At 33.2% G+C, this 21,082-nt stretch overlaps 1 protein-coding gene across 5 annotated transcripts in view; it reads left to right on the top strand.

The window, feature by feature from the left end:
* LOC125668523 (mismatch repair endonuclease PMS2-like) overlaps positions 1-21,082 on the top strand; it is a 48,884-nt gene that overhangs the window by 10,825 nt on the left and 16,977 nt on the right. For all 5 annotated transcript variants that reach the window (XM_056161862.1, XM_056161860.1, XM_056161861.1 and 2 more), the window contains 12 exons: positions 3,127-3,213; positions 3,935-4,037; positions 5,243-5,345; positions 5,613-5,782; positions 6,733-6,811; positions 6,965-7,062; positions 7,674-7,773; positions 7,926-8,010; positions 13,509-13,588; positions 19,846-19,951; positions 20,048-20,072; positions 20,893-20,917. In XM_056161862.1, coding sequence (XP_056017837.1) covers positions 3,127-3,213; positions 3,935-4,037; positions 5,243-5,345; positions 5,613-5,782; positions 6,733-6,811; positions 6,965-7,062; positions 7,674-7,773; positions 7,926-8,010; positions 13,509-13,588; positions 19,846-19,951; positions 20,048-20,072; positions 20,893-20,917 — 1,061 coding nt within the window. The remainder of the gene's footprint in view (positions 1-3,126; positions 3,214-3,934; positions 4,038-5,242; positions 5,346-5,612; positions 5,783-6,732; positions 6,812-6,964; positions 7,063-7,673; positions 7,774-7,925; positions 8,011-13,508; positions 13,589-19,845; positions 19,952-20,047; positions 20,073-20,892; positions 20,918-21,082) is intronic.

Below are 21,082 nucleotides of genomic sequence, written 5' to 3'. Positions count from 1 at the left end.
AGTCATTATTGTAGTCAGTCATTATCATAGTCAGTCATTATTATAGTCAGTCATTATTGTAGTCTGCCATTATTGTAGTCAGTCATCATTATAGTCAGTCATCATTATAGGCAGACATCATTGTAGTCAGTCATTATTGTAGTCAGTCATTATTGTAGTCAGTCATTATCATAGTCAGTCATTATTATAGTCAGTCATTATTGTAGTCTGCCATTATTGTAGTCAGTCATCATTATAGTCAGTCATCATTATAGTCAGTCATTATTGTAGTCAGTCATTATTATAGTCAGTCATTATTGTAGTCAGTCATTATTGTAGTAAGTCATCATTATAGTCAGTCATTATTATAGTCAGTCATCATTATAGTCAGTTATTATTATAGTCAGTCATTATTGTAGTCAGTCATTATTATAGTCAGTTATTATTGTAGTCAGTCATTATTGTAGTCAGTCATCATTGTAGTCAGTCATTATCATAGTCAGTCATTATTATAGTCAGTTATTATTGTAGTCAGTCATTATTGTAGTCAGTCATTATCATAGTCAGTCATTATTATAGTCAGTCATCATTATAGTCAGTCATTATTATAGTCAGTCATCATTGTAGTCAGTCATTATCATAGTCAGTCATTATTATAGTCAGTCATTATTGTAGTCAGTCATTATTGTAGTCAGTCATCATTATAGTCAGTTATTATTATAGTCAGTCATTATTGTAGTCAGTCATCATTATAGGCAGTCATCATTGTAGTCAGTCATTATTGTAGTCAGTCATTATTGTAGTCAGTCATTATCATAGTCAGTCATTATTATAGTCAGTCATTATTGTAGTCTGCCATTATTGTAGTCAGTCATCATTATAGTCAGTCATCATTATAGTCAGTCATCATTATAGTCAGTCATTATTGTAGTCAGTCATTATTATAGTCAGTCATCATTATAGTCAGTCATTATTATAGTCAGTCATTATTGTAGTCAGTCATTATTATAGTCAGTCATTATTATAGTCAGTCATTATTGTAGTCAGTTATTATTATAGTCAGTCATTATTGTAGTCAGTCATTATTGTAGTCAGTCATTATTATAGTTAGTCATTATTATAGTCAGTCATCATTAATGTTAGATCAATAGTCAATCATTATTGTAGTCAGTCATTATTGTAGTCAGTCATTATCATAGTCAGTCATTATTATAGTCAGTCATCATTGTAGTCAGTCATCATTATAGTCAGTCATTATTATAGTCAGTCATTATTGTAGTCAGTCATCATTATAGGCAGACATCATTGTAGTCAGTCATTATTGTAGTCAGTCATTATTGTAGTCAGTCATTATCATAGTCAGTCATTATTATAGTCAGTCATTATTGTAGTCTGCCATTATTGTAGTCAGTCATCATTATAGTCAGTCATCATTATAGTCAGTCATTATTGTAGTCAGTCATTATTATAGTCAGTCATCATTATAGTCAGTCATCATTATAGTCAGTCATCATTGTAGTCAGTCATTATTATAGTCAGTCATTATTATAGTCAGTCATCATTATAGTCAGTCATCATTATAGTCAGTCATCATTATAGTCAGTCATTATTATAGTCAGTCAATATTATAGTCAGTCATTATTGTAGTCAGTCATCATTATAGTCAGTCATCATTATAGTCAGTCATCATTATAGTCAGTCATTATTGTAGTCAGTCATTATTGTAGTCAGTCATCATTATAGTCAGTCATTATTGTAGTCAGTCATCATTATAGTCAGTCATCATTGTAGTCAGTTATTATTATAGTCAGTCATCATTATAGTCAGTCATTATTGTAGTCAGTTATTATTATAGTCAGTCATTATTGTAGTCAGTCATCATTATAGTCAGTCATTATTGTAGTCAGTCATTATTATAGTCAGTCATCATTATAGTCAGTCATTATTATAGTCAGTCATTATTGTAGTCAGTCATTATTATAGTCAGTCATCATTATAGTCAGTCATCATTATAGTCAGTCATTATTGTAGTCAGTCATTATTGTAGTCAGTCATCATTATAGTCAGTCATTATTGTAGTCAGTCATCATTATAGTCAGTCATTATTGTAGTCAGTCATTATTGTAGTCAGTCATCATTATAGTCAGTCATTATTGTAGTCAGTCATCATTGTAGTCAGTCATTATTGTAGTCAGTCATTATTATAGTCAGTCATCATTATAGTCAGTCATTATTATAGTCAGTCATTATTGTAGTCAGTCATTATTATAGTCAGTCATCATTATAGTCAGTCATCATTATAGTCAGTCATTATTGTAGTCAGTCATTATTATAGTCAGTCATTATTGTAGTCAGTCATTATTGTAGTCAGTCATTATCATAGTCAGTCATCATTATAGTCAGTCATTATTATAGTCAGTCATTATTGTAGTCAGTCATTATAGTCAGTCATTATTGTAGTCAGTCATCATTATAGTCAGTCATTATTGTAGTCAGTCATTATTGTAGTCAGTCATTGTAGTCAGTCATTATTGTAGTCAGTCATTATTATAGTCAGTCAATATTATAGTCAGTCATTATTGTAGTCAGTCATCATTATAGTCAGTCATTATTATGATACCTGTGAATAATGCAGGATAACCCCTGAGGTTGAGAAATGTTTGAAATATAAAAACCAAGGTTAACACCCCGACTTTTATATTTGGAAGCAACATTTCTTGACCTCAGAGGTTATCCTGCAACATCCACAAAATTGCGAACTTTATTTTTTAATCATAGTGTGTAAAGTCTTTCATCAGTAAGGGCACTTTCGGGGGTATTTGTGTATCAAGAACACATCTAGTCTTGTTTTATACTGCTGCTGAATATTAGAATTTAGCTTAGATATGCAGAAAAGGGAAATTGTTATAGATTTCATAGCCCTTGGGGCTATCGATACTTGTAACTAATGCAGGCCTGTGGGCCTCTTATGAACTTATGTATTTTTGATTTGTATCCATCTTGTAAGTATTGTACTAATGATTTTATATTCTCCAGGATTGGTGCCAAATAGTGATTTTGTACATTGACTTGTGCTATAGATTAGGAATCTACATTATGCATTTTATATTTCATAATTATGGTTACTTTTACTTTTTTTCTATTTAGAAATAAAATTAAAAGACTATGGACTGGAATCAATTGAAGTTAGTGACAATGGGAGTGGTGTGGAAGAAAGTAATTTTGAAGGACTAAGTATGAAACTTATTTTCCATTATATTTCTGATATGTCATATACTTTAACCTTGCATATTAACATTGAGCAAAGTTTCAAAGAGGTTGAACTTGTCTATTGTTGAATGACAGTTGGATGTGAAGTCATGAAGAACTTGGTTCATGGATGATGACACAAACACCTAATACTCATTTGTTTGAATCCAAACTTGGATAATTGCTATAGTTAATGGGGTCACAAGGTCCAAGATGTTACTAAAAATGGGATGTTTTGTAGTTTAACCATTGGAAACTGATGCTGGATGTACATGTAGTGTATCTAGGGATAGAGGAGATTAATTTTTTTTTTCAAATGGAAAGTTTTGCCTGCCTCAAAAGGTAGATTAATAAGAGGAAGAGTTACTAGTAATCTTTATCGTGTATTGTTTGATGCATGGTCTGTAGGGCAAAGTTAGATCTTCAGTATGTCCAAAATTTTGCGTAGGACTGGAATGTATACACATGAAAATCTTTATCAAAGGTCTATTTGTCAAAATGATATGTTTTCTCTTATGTTGTGATCCATGGGCTTAATGTCCTTATATCCAAGGTCAAGGTCACTTACTGTTAGTACTAGTATAGATTGATATATTCATGAAAAATAGTGGTGTTCAATGGTCTTAGTCAACTTATATTTCAGTAAAATCAAACCTGAATGTGTTATTTCATGTCATGTGAAAAATATCTCTATTATTTTTTTCAGCCCTAAAGCACCATACCTCAAAGCTTCAGGACTTCACAGATCTAATCAATGTAGAGACTTTCGGTTTTCGAGGGGAAGCTTTAAGCTCCTTGTGTGCCCTCAGGTATTGATCATTTTCAAAAATCTTTTTGCAAGAAGTGTAATCAGATTAGTACTGTAAACCAACATTTTATTGGCATACAAGAAATGTCCTTGAGATTCATACTCCTCTTTTTCAGTTGTTTTCTCACTGCACACCACTCACTTTGTGTTGCAGTTATTTATTTATATATTGTCTCAAAGGCATTTCCCATTAGAGATTTGTGAACAGAAGTACAGGTAATTCTTAATAAATCAAAGTTCAAGTGACATTATTAAAATTTGAAAGATCAAGAGTTTGACAGATCGAAGGTCAAATCCAGAAATTTAAAGACCAGATTTTATAGTATTCGTTACAACATCCTGGAATTTTTTTGACATATTGATTTTCATATTTTTAGGTAATTGCCTTGATTTCAGCAACTCAGAACTTTACCTTGCATAAATAACACAAATTTTTAAAAGTTTATGTATGTATTTGTTCTTTTTTTTCATGCTAAAATAGATGTATATGTACATATTTACAAGACAACTCATAGATCACAAAGTTTCACAGCCACTAAAAACATGGTCGCTTTACACAAAGCACAAATTCTTCTAAATAATGGTGTTTCATGGGCATGTCTCTAAATAATTTTCATAAAATTACTGTGTCATTGCTAAGTCCAAACAAATTGTAAATTTCATTTATATAAGGCAGGTTATATATAACAAAACCTAGACACAGGTGTGGGGTTAAAACTGACAAATTAAACAATTAACCATCCACCCTTAAAGAAGCACAGTTGATGTATCACCAATGTAAAAGCCTAGTAATTAACTCAGCCAAGCTAGCCTTAAGCATTCACTGTTATCGAGGTAAGGTCCAAGCGAAAATGATTACATGCTTGATAGATGGTGTGTATACGCTGCAACCCATTCAAGAGATTGAGAGTGAAAACCAATGAAATATGTTTTGTGGAACCCAAATTTCACCCCGAGAGATCAAAAGTTCAAGAGATCAAGACTAAATTTGCTAGCTATATAGAGGGAAAAAAAATCAGGACCGTGATTTCACTTCAAGAACAAGAGTCACCTGAAGTCGCCAAAAATGGTGGTTGATTGTAAGCCCAACTTTGCTAATGTCAAACAAAGCTTAGTGATTGAATTGCAAAAAGTAATGTAAGAGTTCATGTAACAGGCTTTAAAAAATTGTGTTTCATGTATATACTTATTTTACTTCTATCACAGCTCACTAACTGTCACAACAAAACACAGTAATGCAAGTGTTGGTACAAAACTGGAATTTGATCACAATGGAAAGATAAAGACCAAGTCACCCCACCCTCGGCAGGTATGATAATCCAAGTTGTTGAGTGAAGTTTCACCCTTTTTTCCTGTCTTGATTTTAAAAATTTCCTTGATTGCTGTTTAGAGCAGTAGAAAAATTCGAATCATGAAAAGCAGTTGAAATCAAGAGCACCTTAACATGAACATTTCCTTGCAATATGTGTCCTACCAATGCACAAACTGTCACATCACTTGACCTCTCATTTCTCCATCCTTCCCAGAACCTTCTGCAATCAAGTTTTACATACATGCACTTTGCTATCCATTTTAGAGTGGAACCACAGTGCTGCTACAGAATCTGTTCTCCACTCTTCCTGTCCGTCACAAGGAATTCCAGAGAAATGTCAAAAAGGAGTTCAATAAAATGGTCCAGGTGCTCAACTATTACTGCATTATCAGCACTGGGGTGAGGATAACCTGCACAAACCAACCCAAGAAAGGGTAAGGCATTCACAGAAGGGGGGGGGGGGTGGTCACAGAGCATTTGTTTCTGATTGATAGATCTTTTATTTACTCTGTTTATTGAACATGGAGACCTTTGTTGAATTTGTGAAGGCCAGGAATTTGTGAAGGTTCGGGCTCTAGGAAGACGCTTTGTGGACCTGAACATGAAGGAAATTAACTAAGTGTTGGATTATATTGAACATGGAGGCCCCTCACAAAATTGTGAACTTCATATCCCATGGTTCAGGGGATTTGACTCCAGGATGACGCTACAATGTATATGGATCATATAGGTGAAAATTCTCTTATCCTTAGACGAATTTGACTCCACTTTTTTGGCACACTGTTTTTTCCCTAAAATAGCTCTAAAACTTCATTCTTATTTCGGATTTCAAACATTTCGGTTGAGCATCACTGAAGAGACATTATTTGTCGAAATGCGCATCTGGTGCATCAAAATTGATACCGTATAAGTTTTACATGTACTTGTTTAAAAATCTTCTCTATTTTTGACCATCTAGGAAAGAAGTATGTGCATATGGTCCACTAATATTTGTTGATTTCATGCTTGAACAAGGCCACAAAATTAATTGATCAAGTAATTATTGTTTTCCTTAAGAAAAAAGAATAAAAGATAGTTTTCCTCAAATTTATTTATCAACAAAACTACTGTCTGACAAAACTATGAAATTCAAAGTTTTTGAAAACTGCCGGTTTGAAGGTTTTGTCTAGCAACATTTCCTTTGGACTGGTAGAGAGAGACACAGTAAATACGTTGTTTGGACAGGTAAATTCATTCAAATGTCAAGCATGCAGAATCAAATGAAAAAACTCTGGAAATCTAATGCCCATGAAACGAAATGAAACAACAGTACACGGAACTACTTGAGATAATGATAGTGGTATTTTGAGATGATTATTGCACATTGATTGAATTTTTACTGCAGAAGTCGATCAACAGTGGTGTCAAGCAATGGAAACAAATCTTTAAGAGAAAATATCACTGATGTTTTTGGCCCCAAACAGGTACTGTTTATACCTTTCTTGATTTGACTGAGTGAATTACCAGCAGAAACAAGCTGCAAGCTCCTGACCAAAATCTGATATAAGTGATATTGTCTGTTTAATTAAGACTTGAGTGATCTATGTGATTTTTATGATACCCATACTTCACTTAAGATGCAGAGTTTGTCAGAGTTTGTGAAGTATAATCCAAGTGAAGATGTTTTAGAGGAGTTCAATCTCAAGACCACCAAAGACATTACTGACTGCTTTAGGTGAGTTTACCTAAAAATGTTACCTGTAGGCTGTGGGAGTTGCTCAAAAGAGCAACATAGTGCATGAAATGCTTGGGTTTTTTTGGTGGAAAGTGCAGATTTTCACACATTAAATGCATGAATTATTTTGTTTAAAAAGCATGTAGTTATCAATATTTTACCTATTCCATTTGTCAGTCAATGACTGTTAGCCCTTGCTAGGAGGTTGAAGTAGGATTTGGATCAGAATAGAGTGATTAGGAGTTCTTTAATTTTATGTATTTTACAAACACATGTAGTGCACTTCTAGCAACATCTCCCTGATATTGATCCATCTTTTGTTGTATTTGCTTATGCAATAATCATGCACATACAACTTTTGCCTGATTTGTCTCCATAGTAATAAAATGTTTTAAGGCACTTCAATATGAAGTAAACCAGAACTTGTATCTAAATTACATATTAAACCAATCACAGTAAAAACTGATTGTTAACACTATGTAAAAAAATAAATTACCATTTAATAGACAAATTCTCATTCATGATTTTGATAACACAACTGTTTCGCTTTTGATAGTTTTGATGTAATTTTCGTACTTTTGGTAGACGTTTAAATGATATCTGTTTTACAGTTTGGAGGGCTACGTTTCTAAGTGTCAGCATGGCCTAGGGAGGAGTGCCACAGACAGACAGTTTGTCTTCATCAACAAACGACCTTGTGATTCATCAAAGGTTAGCAATCTTTTATTCCATATTATGCACAAAATATATAGCACATGGGCATGTGTATGGTTTTCTTAGAAATTAGGACGTTGTTAAGATAGATATGAATTATTGAAAAGACGAGACAGTTATCTCATTTGTTGGTTTAAATTTTCTCTCAGATTTCAAAGGTGATTAATGAAGTTTACCATCAGTACAATCGACACCAGTATCCCTTTGTGGCTGTTAACATCACCATGAGGAAAGGTTTGAACAAAGTTTGGTACATCTATTTAAAAGAAGTTTTAGTCAAATTTTGTTGTGGTATCTAATAATGCTATGCTTAGTAGAAAAACTTTGACGTAATGTATAAAAAATTTAAATTTTCAGACTATACTGTAAAATTTTAGTCAATGAAAATCCTCTCCCTCCCCCCCAACCCTGACTAGTTGAATTGAATGATTACTTAATATAATCTTTGTGTTTGTCTGCCACCTTCCATTAAAGTCCAACCCCTTTTATATAAATATAAAATAGGTCATTTATTTAGCATGAATGACAAAGAACAAACATGAATAAAATATAGCTGTCTGTTGCATGAAAAGTACACAATGTGTAAACAATACAGTTATGCAACCAGGCAAACATTTCAACTAATAAAAAAGTTTGCCCTAAAATATATGTACTAGTTTGGTAAATTATGTACAACATGACAATATTTGTACAATAACAAAATACTTGGACTAGTACATTAGAGAGACTAGAAAAATAAAAATCATTCGATTTAAAAAAAATGATGATGTGGAGTATTACATTGCCACCTTTTAAATCAAGATTGAAGATAGGTGGATTTGTTATGCAATTATTACAATAACAAAAACTTTGTTCTCCACAAAAGACAGTACTGTTTGGAAATACAAGCCTCACATTTAAACTACCAGTAAATGAAGTCTTCACAATTTAAACTTAATACAGTCCTCACAATTTCAACTGTATACAGTCCTCAAAATTTCAATTGAATACAGTCTTCACAATTTAGACTAAATACAGTCATCACAATTTCAACTAAATACTGTCCTTGCAATTTCAACTAAATACAGTTCTTGCAATTTCAACTGAATACAGTCCTCACAATTTCAACTAAATACAGTCCTCACAATTTCAACTATATACAGTTGTCTCAATTTCAACTAAATACTGTCCTCACAATTTCAACTAAATACTGTCCCTGGAATTTCAACTAAATACTGTCCTCTTAATTTCAACTAAATACTGTCCTCACAATTTCACCTAAATACTGTCCCTGCAATTTCAACTAAATACTGTCCTCACAATTTCAACTGAATACCGTCCTCACAATTTCAACTAAATACTGTCCTCACAATTTCAACTAAATACTGTCCTCACAATTTCAACTATATACAGTTCTCTCAATTTCAACTAAATACTGTCCTCACAATTTCAACTATATACAGTTCTCTCAATTTCAACTAAATACTGTCCTCACAATTTCAACTATATACAGTTCTCTCAATTGCAACTAAATACTGTCCTCAAAATTTCAACTATATACAATTCTCTCAATTTCAACTAAATACTGTCCTCACAATTTCAACTATATACAGTTCTCTCAATTTCAACTAAATACTTTCCTTACAATTTCAACTAAATACTGTCCTCACAATTTCAACTATATACAGTTCTCTCAATTTCAACTGAATACTGTCCTTACAATTTCAACTATATACAGTTCTCTCAATTGCAACTAAATACTGTCCTCAAAATTTCAACTATATACAATTCTCTCAATTTCAACTGAATACTGTCCTCACAATTTCAACTTTACTGATCAAAATAAGTAATCCATTGTAGTAATTTTTCGTTGAATCTTTTCAAATAATTTTTTCATACTTTGTTGGTCTAGAATGAACACTATTGTTTACTTATTTATATTCTATAGAATTTTGAGAACAATTTATCAAGTTTTCATAAAATTCTAAAATCAGTCTCTGTAACTCTTGATTGCTGCAAGTTTCTAATGCACATGATTCCTGCACCAGTAGTCTATCAAATGCACAGGTTCTTGAGATTTAATTGCGTTGTCTTTAAATATAACTGCTTTTTGAATTTTGAGAAATGTCGTGTCTGAATGATGCTGAACACAACAATGCAATTGGACGACTGGAAGCAGGTGTGTCACAATTTGCAGTTGCAAGAGATTTCAATGTTGCACAAAGCACCTTATCTCATGTTTGAAGCAGATATCAACAGCAAATGATTGTCATAGAGCAGGTAGAGCACGTGTGAAGTCAGCAGCACAAGATCGCATCATTTGATTGTGTCATCTTCGTCAACGATTCACAGCAATGTCCTCTACAGCATCTGCCATTCCTGGGATTTGCAGAATATCAGATCAGACTGTACACAAGTGACTATGGGATGCTGGGATTACAGTGTGCAGACCAGTTCATGGCATTGTTCTGACTCTGCAACATCGCTGGAACCGACTTCAATGGTCTCAGACTCATAGAATATGCAACATTTGCAGACAGTTTGGTTCAGTGATGAATCTCGGTTTTTACTGCAGAGGCCTAATGGAAGACTTAAAGTTTATAAGTGCCAGAATGAATGATTTGCCTAAAGTTACATTCAGGAGGTTGACTCGTTAGGAGGGACAAGTGTTATGATGTGGGCAGCAATATCCTATACAGGTGGGACAGCATTGGTTCACATACAGGGTACTTTGATGACTCAACGGTATATTGATGAAGTCATACAGCCACATGTAATTCCAATAACGCAGCCTCCGGGAGCAGTATTCCAACATGGCCAGACCACATACTGCTCATCTTGTAAGAGGTTATTTTATCAGTATAGTTTTGCAAAGGCACAATATCCAGGTTCTTCCTTGGCCATCCAAAGAACAAGGTACGGTTGTATACATAAAAAGGCCCAAAAAATTTATCTCTATAAAATGTGTCTGGAATTAACCTTAATCAGCGTTTTAAGAAAGTAAAATAAATGCCAGGTATACTATGTCAACAAAATCAGAATGATAGTCCTAAATGGATAGCATTATGACATCATGAATAAGACATTTCCCGCCTTTTTCTCAAAATAAGCCTGAAAACTGTCAAATGTCATACAAATTATTGCTCAGGAAAAGATGTGCGCATTTGTCGAGCAAAATGAAAATGATATATATTGTGTATTATTTTGAGAAGAAAAACATGCTTCAATATGAATTTGCTCGACGCATGCGCTGTATGTTTTCTAAAAGAAAAACCACCTGAATTTGTGGATATTTTCATTGAAAATGGCATTTTTGCAATTTTATGCCAACTGCAAGCTCTCGTCATATGACACAAATCATTTTGCTGATCAAACTGAGTGAATTTTGGGTTTGCTAAACTATTCCTTAATTGAATGCCAGGATTTGAGCTCCATGTGAAATCATCAATATTTTGGGCCAGATGACTGTAGAAACTGTACCTACTTCTTAGCAAATTTAAACCCCTTATCGAACATGCATGGGACGAACAGGATAAGCGCATCCGCCAAAGACAACCTCAGCCTCTGACTCTGCAACAACTGGCGCAAGCTCTGCAGTTAGAGTGGAACAACATCCCTGGACAGGTTTTTAGAGATTTCATTGTGTTCATGGGAAGACATTGTCAGGCAGTCATTGGCGCTTGCGGGGGCACTCTAGATATTGAACTTGGATGAACTGTTAATGACTGTGATTATCATTACTGGTAGTGGTTGTGATATTTTTATTATCAATTCAGCTTCTACATCATTTTGTGTTATCAATAAATCAATTATTATGTATTTCTCTTATCTTAAAATGAATATGAAATTGTACTATGAGTTTCTTTTTTTGATCAGTATCGATACATTTTTATACCTCACAATTTAAACTAAATTGTCCTCAAAACTAAATATAGTCCTCACAATTCAAAGTAAATACATTCCTCACAATTCAATCTCAATTTACCCATGTTCTAGCATCAAAGGATCTATTAATGAATTAGCAAAGTAAATTTTCTTCATTATGTTAAAAAATTACAAGAGGTACACTTATTGATGTACTTTAGATAGTTTCTGAATATAGATTTAAATGTCATTATTTTGTCACCAGTGTTAAAGGACACATCTCGTGTTTTCAAAGTATACAGAATTATATGGATTTTGTCTTCCTTATGCTTATAGAAATTAATTGTAATAGTTCGTTCGCTGAAGTATTGCGATAATTAGCCACAATACGGACTTAAATCTAAGCCCCGATTTCAAAAAGCCTAGTTAATTAGATAGGTAGTCACGTGGTACAGTGACGTCATATGTGACCTTCGTCGATCAACTTGTAAAAGTAGTGTTAGATATTTTTTAAAAATTCGGGTTTTAGGGACCTAATTTATTTACCACGGATAACATTTATTTCGATGTCGACAAATTCCCCGAGTCTTATATCTTCTAGCCACCAGTGTATACAAATAGCGACCCAAATGTAGCGAGAAAAGCGAGTATGAAATCTGCATAAATTTGCGAGTAAATAATGTTTACCTGGGATCACTGTCTAAACACAATTTGGTAATGCCATTTCTGTAAACAACTGTAATTAGCGTTGTTGCTTTTCTTAAATAAACAGTGCAATTATTATTAAATTTATTTTTGGAGAAGTTAGATAGGCTATAAATTATGATACGATTATGACAACTAGGCCTACTGTCACGGGTGCATTTCGAAAATAATAATAATAATAATGATCCAAATTATTGTAAAAATCACAATACTTTTAAATTATTTTATCAAAACAATTTTATTAGACCTAATCATTATTTTTTTGTTATCAACACGTTGTTACTTATGAAGTGGGAGCGCGGCGTTCCTTAAAAAAATGAAAGTATTGTAATTCAATTCAAAGTCGGGAAATATTATATCTTATTATTTATAATTGAAAGTTCAATTATCTTTTATCTTAAAATTTCTTTTTTTAAAACTACCAGTTGGTAGACACTGCTAGCAAAGTTCTGCCTATATGTTGTTACAAGGTGAAGGTCAGTTGGTGCGAGTGTGTATTGGATTCGAGAGCAGAACGGAAAGCATATGCCGTAGGCCTATATGTAACAGTGTGTAGCTTCGATAGAACCATTTTCTCGCAGTTTATCTACGTCTTTGTCCAAGTGCTTGTTTGAAAAAGTACAGGGACAAATTCTACTGGGGGGTTTTATGGCAAAGTCGTTGTGCCGACAAAAAATATTCACGTCTTGTCCCTCATACCTTCCTTCGAAAATTGGAAAAAACACAGTCCAAATCCTCTCTACTGACAGCAAGTACACCCTTAAACGGCACAAAACACCCTAATGCAGTGTTATTTACAAGCTGTTAATGTGATAATTGTTTGTTTGTCAATTAAATCTAATCTGTTTATGAAATGGCTATCAACTGTTTTCAAATATTCTCGCTCGAGGTCGCATATGACGTCACAGATAATGGCGCGTAAAATATCGAAGAAAATATGCATATCGCAAGATTTGAATTTCATCGCTTTCAAACTCGAAAACTACACAAACTGTTTCATTTAAAACACATGTAAAGTAGTTTTAGGCATGAAATGAATTAATTTTGCTGAAAAAATTAAAAAGTTTAAAAACATGCGATGTGTCCTTTAATAAAGAGACAAGAAGTCGAAATTTTACAACTGAGTTGATATGGGAAAAAGTATTTTAAAATTCATATACAGTTTCAATCTGTACATATTGTAGAGTCAGTAGATGTAAATGTAACACCAGACAAACGTCAGATTTTTATGGAAAATGAGAAGATTCTACTGGCTACAATCAAGGTAATCAATTGTTTTGTTGTTTGATTGTGTACAAGGTTTTGTAATGAGTGAGCTTTTCTGATCACATTTTATCTGTTGTCCATCTATTCGTAAACTTTTAATATTTTTACTTCTTCTCCATAACTCCTGGGCCAATTCAATCAAATTTGCGATAAAGCATCCTTGGGTAAAGGAGATTCAAGTTTGTTCAAATGAAGGAACATGCCCCGTTCAAAGGGGAGATAATCACGAAAAGGCAAAAATAGGGTAGGGTCATTTAAAAATCTTAAGAACCATTTGGCCAGAAAATTTGAAATTTACTTGAAAGCTTCTTATCATAATGCAGATTGAAGTCTGTCAAAATCATGGAATTGGGGGGGGGGGGGGGGGGGGGGGGGGGGGGGGGGGGGGCATAATAGGGAATCAAAGTTTTACAGGTGAACATGTAGGGAAAATCTTTAGATATAATCTTCTCAAGTACCACTGTGCCAGAAAAGTTCACATTTACATGCCAGCTTCATGACAGTGCAGATTCAATTTTGTTAAAAGCATGGCCCCCAGGGGTAGGGTCCTAAAAATTTTACATACGAATATAGAGGGAAAATTTTTAGATATGGGCCAAGGTGACTCGGGTGAGTGATGTGGCATATGGGCCTCCTGTATATAGATTTCTTATTGCAAGATCTTTCTTTTCATACCGTGATGTGTGACCTTTGACTTAACAAAAACAGCAAGATCATGTTAGTGGTATTGGTGTTAAGGCATCTCTGTGTTATGTCGTAATCCTTTTGGGCTAGGTTGGGGCCACAATATGAGGTCAAAAAAGATTGATCAAAACTCCTCTAAAAATCACAAGTACTGAACAATGGCAGGGCAACAGGTGAGCAATGTGGCCCATGGGCCTCTTGTTTTAATAGAATATTTCAGTGTATTCAAATTAAAGTGCAACAGTAGATTAGAATAATGAATTAGCACCAACTGTTAGGATGCAATTTGGTATTGGTTTTCACCATCTGTGTTTCTTGATATCTAAACATTGAATTATTGTGGGTTTTTGTTTTTTGAACAACTATTTTGCTAATATTAGGAAAGGTGTGCAGACAAAATTCAAGAATGCATTTTAAACATGCATCATTATGATTTGTCTGTACAATGTACAATACTTGAATTAGCATTACTTAAATAGAATATTGACATGAAATTGGCATAATAGAAACAATTGGCTCAACTTTTGACTAGCTGTAACATGATGAGCTGTTGAGTCTAACTCCTTTTACAGAGGGTGGGTACAAGAATACTCTCAGATTTATTGTGGAACAAAACACCAAGTTTTTGTAATTTTGCATTGGTTGCGGCCATTTTAAGTACAAGTTGTACTATATATCGTAATTATTATACCCCTTGAACGAAGTTCTGGGGGGTATATAGGTATCACTCTGTCTGTCCGTCTGTCCGTCCGTCTGTCTGTCTGTGCAGATTCGTGTCCAGGCCATAACTTCTTTGTTCTTTGACTTAGGCATACCATATTTGGCACACAGGTAGATCACCATGAGACGATGTGTCGAGTACCTTCATGACCTCTATTTGACCCTTGACCTCAAGGTCAAAATTAAAGGTTTTTTACAATGGATTCGTGTCCGGGCCATAACTTCTTTGTTCTTTGACATAGGCATACCATATTTGACACATGAGTGTATCACCATGAGAAGATGTGTCATGTACCTTCATGACCTCCATATGACCTTGACCTCAAGGTCAAAATTAAAGGTTTTTACAATTGATTCGTGTCAGGGCCATGACTTCTTTGTTCTTTGACATAGGCATATCATATTTGACACATGAGTGTATCACCATGAGACGATGTGTTGAGTACCTTCATGACCTCTATATGACCTTGAACTTTGACCTCAAGGTCAAAATTGATTATAGGGTTTTGACATAGTCATACCATAAGACATGGGTGTATCACCATGAGACTATGTGTCATGTACATTCAAGACCTCTTTATGACCTTGACCTTTGATATCAAGGTCAAAATTATAGGTTTATGCCATGGATTTGTGTTCGGACTTTATCTTCCATTTTCTTCTACAAAGGCATACCATATTTTACACTCAGGAAAGAGGTAATTTATACCTATTAACAACACCCTTTGGGAGATTTGGGTAAGCGGGGGGTATTCTTAGTGAGCATTGCTCACAGTACATCTTGTTATTATTCAATCTGGTATTGTGTAACAAACTTGGCAAAGAGAGTGTTGCACAGAAGCAGTAATTTTCCCTAATTGGGACTCCATGACTGGTATTTAAAAACACTTGTAACATAAAACTGATCTTCATCCATATTCAAACTCTTATTACGTAGTTGCCATTTAAAGACCCATAGGATTCCCCAGTACTAAGGGCAAGCTTAAAACAAATTTTTTAATGCATTATAGTCTAAACATAATTTTTGAAATGGTGAAAATCAATTTTTCCTATTTTTTCCCCTGAGTATTAGACACAATGTATACAGTTATGAGTGTATCAAATATATAATATTCTCTACTACTGCAGTCTAAGCTCTTATACTCATATGTATTATTTTCTACAACCATCTGTATATGACTCTGACCACAAAACAAAATATGGGAAGTTTAATATGCACTGCTAAAGTTCAACAACATTTAAGTGCATGTACCTGAAAACATTGATTTACCATAACAATTTGCTACTGGAATACATATTATCCTATCCATTCAAATTTTTAAACAGTTATTTACCTTGTTTGGCCTTTTCAGCTCACCTGAGCTGAAAGCTCAACTCAGTGAGCTTTACTGATTGTCTGTTGTCCATCGTCTGTCTGTCTGTAAACTTTTCACATTTTCGACATCTTCTCCACAACCACTGGGCCAATTTCAACCAGACTTGGCAAAAAGCATTCTTGGGTGAAGGGCTTTCAAGTTTGTACAAATAAAGGGTCATGCCCCCTTCAAAGGGGAGATAATTGCAAAAATAGGAGGGGTCATTTAAAAATCTTCTTCTCAAGAACCACAGGGCCAGAAAAGCTGAAATTTACATGAAAGCTTCCTGACATAGTACAGATTCAAGTTTGTTAAAATCATGGCCCTGGGGTTAGGATGGGGCCGCAATAGGGGATCAAAGTTTTGAATACAAATATATAGGGAAAATCATTCAAAATCTTCTTCTCAAGAACCACTTGGCCAGGAAGTACAAATTTACATGAAAACTTTCTAAAATAGTGCAGATTCAAGTTTGTAAATATCATGCCCCCCCCCCGGGGGGGGGGAGGTTAGGACCACAATAGGGATCAAAGTTTTACATGCAAATAGATGGAAAATCTTTAAATTTGGGCCAAGGTGACTCTGGTGAGCAATGTCACCCATGGGCCTTTAAAAATGAAAAAATTACAAGTTTTTGTTAGCAGCCTGACTATAAAACACAGGTATCACATGCTGTATTCGGAGTGTTTGTTGTGAGTCCTATTCACAAACTAAACAGTGTCGAGGTTGGAGGTTTATTTCAAACTCTGTTCATTGTAATAAACAGAAATTTGACATGAAACATATGTAAAAAATCTAGATGGAAAATGTAATGTGAAAAAAAAATCTTGTCTGTGAGGAATTGAAACCTGGTCGTTTAAAAAAGAAATCATCTTTCCATTTAGATGTCAATGACCTGAACCACGCTAAGTGGGAAGACACCAAACCACACAGTAGACCATAACTTCTTTCAGAAAATCAGCATACAGGGGAAGCTGAAAATAATATTAGTGACATCGTTTTGAGTTTTTGAAATTTACAAAAAATGCCCCTGTGAAACAAAATTTCAAAGTGACAGTGTTTTTCGTAAAACACTCGAAGAACATGTGCATGCTAAATTTATTTCGTTTTTCTAAAATTCGATGATACTACTCTATTTTATCGCTAAAAGTACATAAATCACTTATAGGTTGATTTAAATTCAAATTAGTTTAGCTAATTCTTGTCAATACACGTCTTTAAACTTATTTTCAAAATTGTTTGAATCAAGACATAAGTTCCAATTTGTTTTATTATATATTTGAATAACTTAATTGATCACTCAACATCTTTAGGGAAATTAACATGAGACGTTCAACACCTTTCTAATTCAAAATACCGTCATTCACAAATCACAAATTGGTTTTCCAAAGAATTCTCACACTTTGGATCTTGTTTTCATATGAAAATGTTTAATCAACAAATATCTAAAGGTGGTGACAAGAAATTGTATGCCTGTTTTGTTGGCTTTTGTAAGCTATTTGACAAAGTTAATAACTGTATGATATCAATGGCTACTTTTACCAAATTTTAAAACCTGTTTATGATAATGACAGATTTTGTGTGAAGGTGAATGACAAAATGACAATTTTTCACACCTGGGGTTAGACCAGTCAATGTTCTTAGTCAAAGTTTATTTAAACATTTTATCAATGACCACCAAAGTATTGCAGAGGGTAACTCTGCCTCTGTCACTTTAAAAAGGGAAAAAATTCCATGTCTTTTGTATGCAGGTGATCTTTGTTTTATTGTCCAATTCCAAACCAGATATTTATCATAATCTAAATATCTTCTATGATTACTGGTGTGAATGGTTTGGAAGATAATATAAACAAAACAAAAGTTATAATTTTCATTAACACTGGAAGATGTTACTCAAGGAAACACTTTATCTATTGATAACTTCATAGAATGTTTTAAACAATTTGAAAACAAACGAAAGTTTGTTGAAGCACAGGAACAATTATTTCGAAAAAGTTTGATGGCATGTTTCAAATTTTATATGGATGTAAAACCAGCTAATCCTTGATTTCAAACATTTTTGCATATTTTTTTTATCATTGTATCAAACCTATAGTTTTATATAGTTGCGAGAACTGGAGTGTTATTAATGTTACTCCACCTTTTTTGATGTATTCAAAGTTTGTGATGTAGAAAAACTCAATATGAAATTTTGTAAACCCCCCGTTTATCCAAAAAGTGTACAAATACAGGAATCTATTTTGAACTGGGAAGGTATCCATTATATATAGACTATTAAGCAACTATTTATGTATTGGTATAGATTAGAAAATGCACTATCTAACCTACTTGAGGCAGCTTACAAAGAATGCTTGTCAAACACTAACAGTGATTAATGGTATTTTAATTTACTATTCTATAGTGAAAAATATGTCTCATTGCAAAACATTATGTGAAAACTATTTGAATCTTATGTTAAAAAGTAACTACAGAATAATTTCTTAAATTATTGGAAAGGAACCCCCTATCAACTACTTACGGGGGTCTGGAAAATTGATTGATTTTATCTTGTTTAACGTCTCTCGAGAGAATTTTTCACTCATATGGAGATATCCTCTGGAATATTAGAAAATTAAATGTATATTCTTAATATAAGTAGTCGTTCAATTTTGAAAAAAAACAAGGATAATCAGGCAATTCTTACAAAATTGATAAATTTAAAATAAGCAATCACTGCCTGTTTGTAGAAACAGGTCGATATGAAAGAAAAATCTACAGCCATAGTAAAGCTGAGATACTTCCTAAATGTGAAAGAGTTTTGTGCTTCAAATTCGATAGAAGATGAACTCTTCCTGTTAGAATGTTTACTGTATAATAATTGGAGAGGGGAGTTTTTAAGTATCATTTTTAAAACCTGTCCAAATCTAATACTACTAAAAAATGCTGACCTGTTTTTATGGATGATGTTGAATGAAGATCCTGCTTTTAATATCTTATTATGTCAACATCAATATTTAGTTCAGATTTTTTATGCAAGAAATCAAAAGACATGATCTAATAATGATGACCATATAGATATTTCATGCTTGTACATGTATAATGCTACTGTATATACAAGACACACGCCATGACTGCCCCTTATACATTGTAAATGTACTGTTTTATGTCATTTTGTTAAATGTTTTCTGTGTTTGTTTACTATTTCGGATTATAGATATAAACTATGCTCCTCTATGGGCCCAAAATGGTTGAATAAAGTATACTATTCTATTGTAATTTGGCATTGATCATCAGTTTCACATACCTAGACATTGTGCCATTAGACATTGGAATGAGATTGTATTATTTCTAGATTTGTTGAGTAAGTATTGTAACATTGCTTTGATTTGTTGAGTAAGTATTGTAACATTTCTAGATTTGTTGAGTAAGTATTGTAACATTTCTAGATTTGTTGAGTAAGTATTGTAACATTTCTAGATTTGTTGAGTAAGTATTGTAACATTACTTTGATTTGTAGATGTCCCTTGTGAGGATGTATGAACACACTGTGTCGGCCTATCCCTTGTCAATGGTCACCAACAAATTCTCCCACAAATACCCGTCCCCAGAGAAAAGTGGCCAAGGTTTGATTAGTTTCTATGTTTGTCAAATTACATACAGATATTATTTTTTATTTGTATCAGAAGTTTTTTTTTTTAAATTTGTGCTTTAATTTATAGAGAGTAAGGAGGCAAGGATGGAACGGTATGTAATTTCTTTTATAGTGTTTTTTCAGTTTTAGATAGAAATACATATTACCAATAATACAATTTTTAAATATAATAGTATCTGTAAAGTGTAATTATAAATCATCACTCTGATAGAAACTGAAACTGAAACTGTTTTTATTTGATTTAACACCTAATTTTACACAAAGTATTCATTGGCGTTGTACATGTATAATATAAAAAGCTTTAAAAGAATAAACAATACATCACATACATGCAAACACACTCTACATATACTAAACTAAAAACATGTACATTAAAACTGTCTAAACAAATGTGATAGAGGAGATACTCTCTTCATAAAATCATCCATTCTTCTTGTGTACTTTCCTGTCTCAGTTTTCTCAGCAACCACAAATCATGGCTTCTTGGTGTTAAAGTACGTGCCAAAATTCATGTTTGTAAATGCATCATGTATTTGATATTTGGTATTGGGTTTCTTCCTTGCATAAGTGTAAGTGTACTCTGTATGGTGCACACTTCTTCTACGTACTGTTTCCTGAATACTTGTCTAGCCGTGTGTATATATATATATATATATATATATATATATATATATATATATATATATATATATATAATGCACATATTGTACTGGTTTATGAAATCTATTTTTTAGTTAATTGATATTTCTTATAAAGTTCTCATCATCTGTAGCTTTAATATGGATTACCTTGATATGGTACTCTGAGAAATGGTATACATGTCAGTGATGGTTAACTGAAATACATATTTCTGTTTTGTCAAGAAGAAAAACAATCAATATTTTGTTATTATGTTGCATTCTTTCTTTGCAGTCAGTGTATTGGAACTAAAAATCAGGTGAATATTTTGAAATTAATATTGTAGGAGTGTTTACTTTCATGAAGTAATATCAATTTAAATCATCATCGTAAACTCATGGCTGGTCAGACTTTGCTATGTTCACTGAGGTAAAGGTCAAGGAACAAGATTATTGGAGGGAAAATTTAAAGTTCATGCCATTGA

This window comes from Ostrea edulis, chromosome 4, assembly GCF_947568905.1.
Source record: "Ostrea edulis chromosome 4, xbOstEdul1.1, whole genome shotgun sequence".
In the NCBI taxonomy this organism is placed as follows: Eukaryota; Metazoa; Mollusca; class Bivalvia; order Ostreida; family Ostreidae; genus Ostrea; species Ostrea edulis.
The sequence above is the reverse complement of the archived record's forward strand: the minus strand, read 5'-3'. Positions and strand labels throughout refer to the sequence as shown.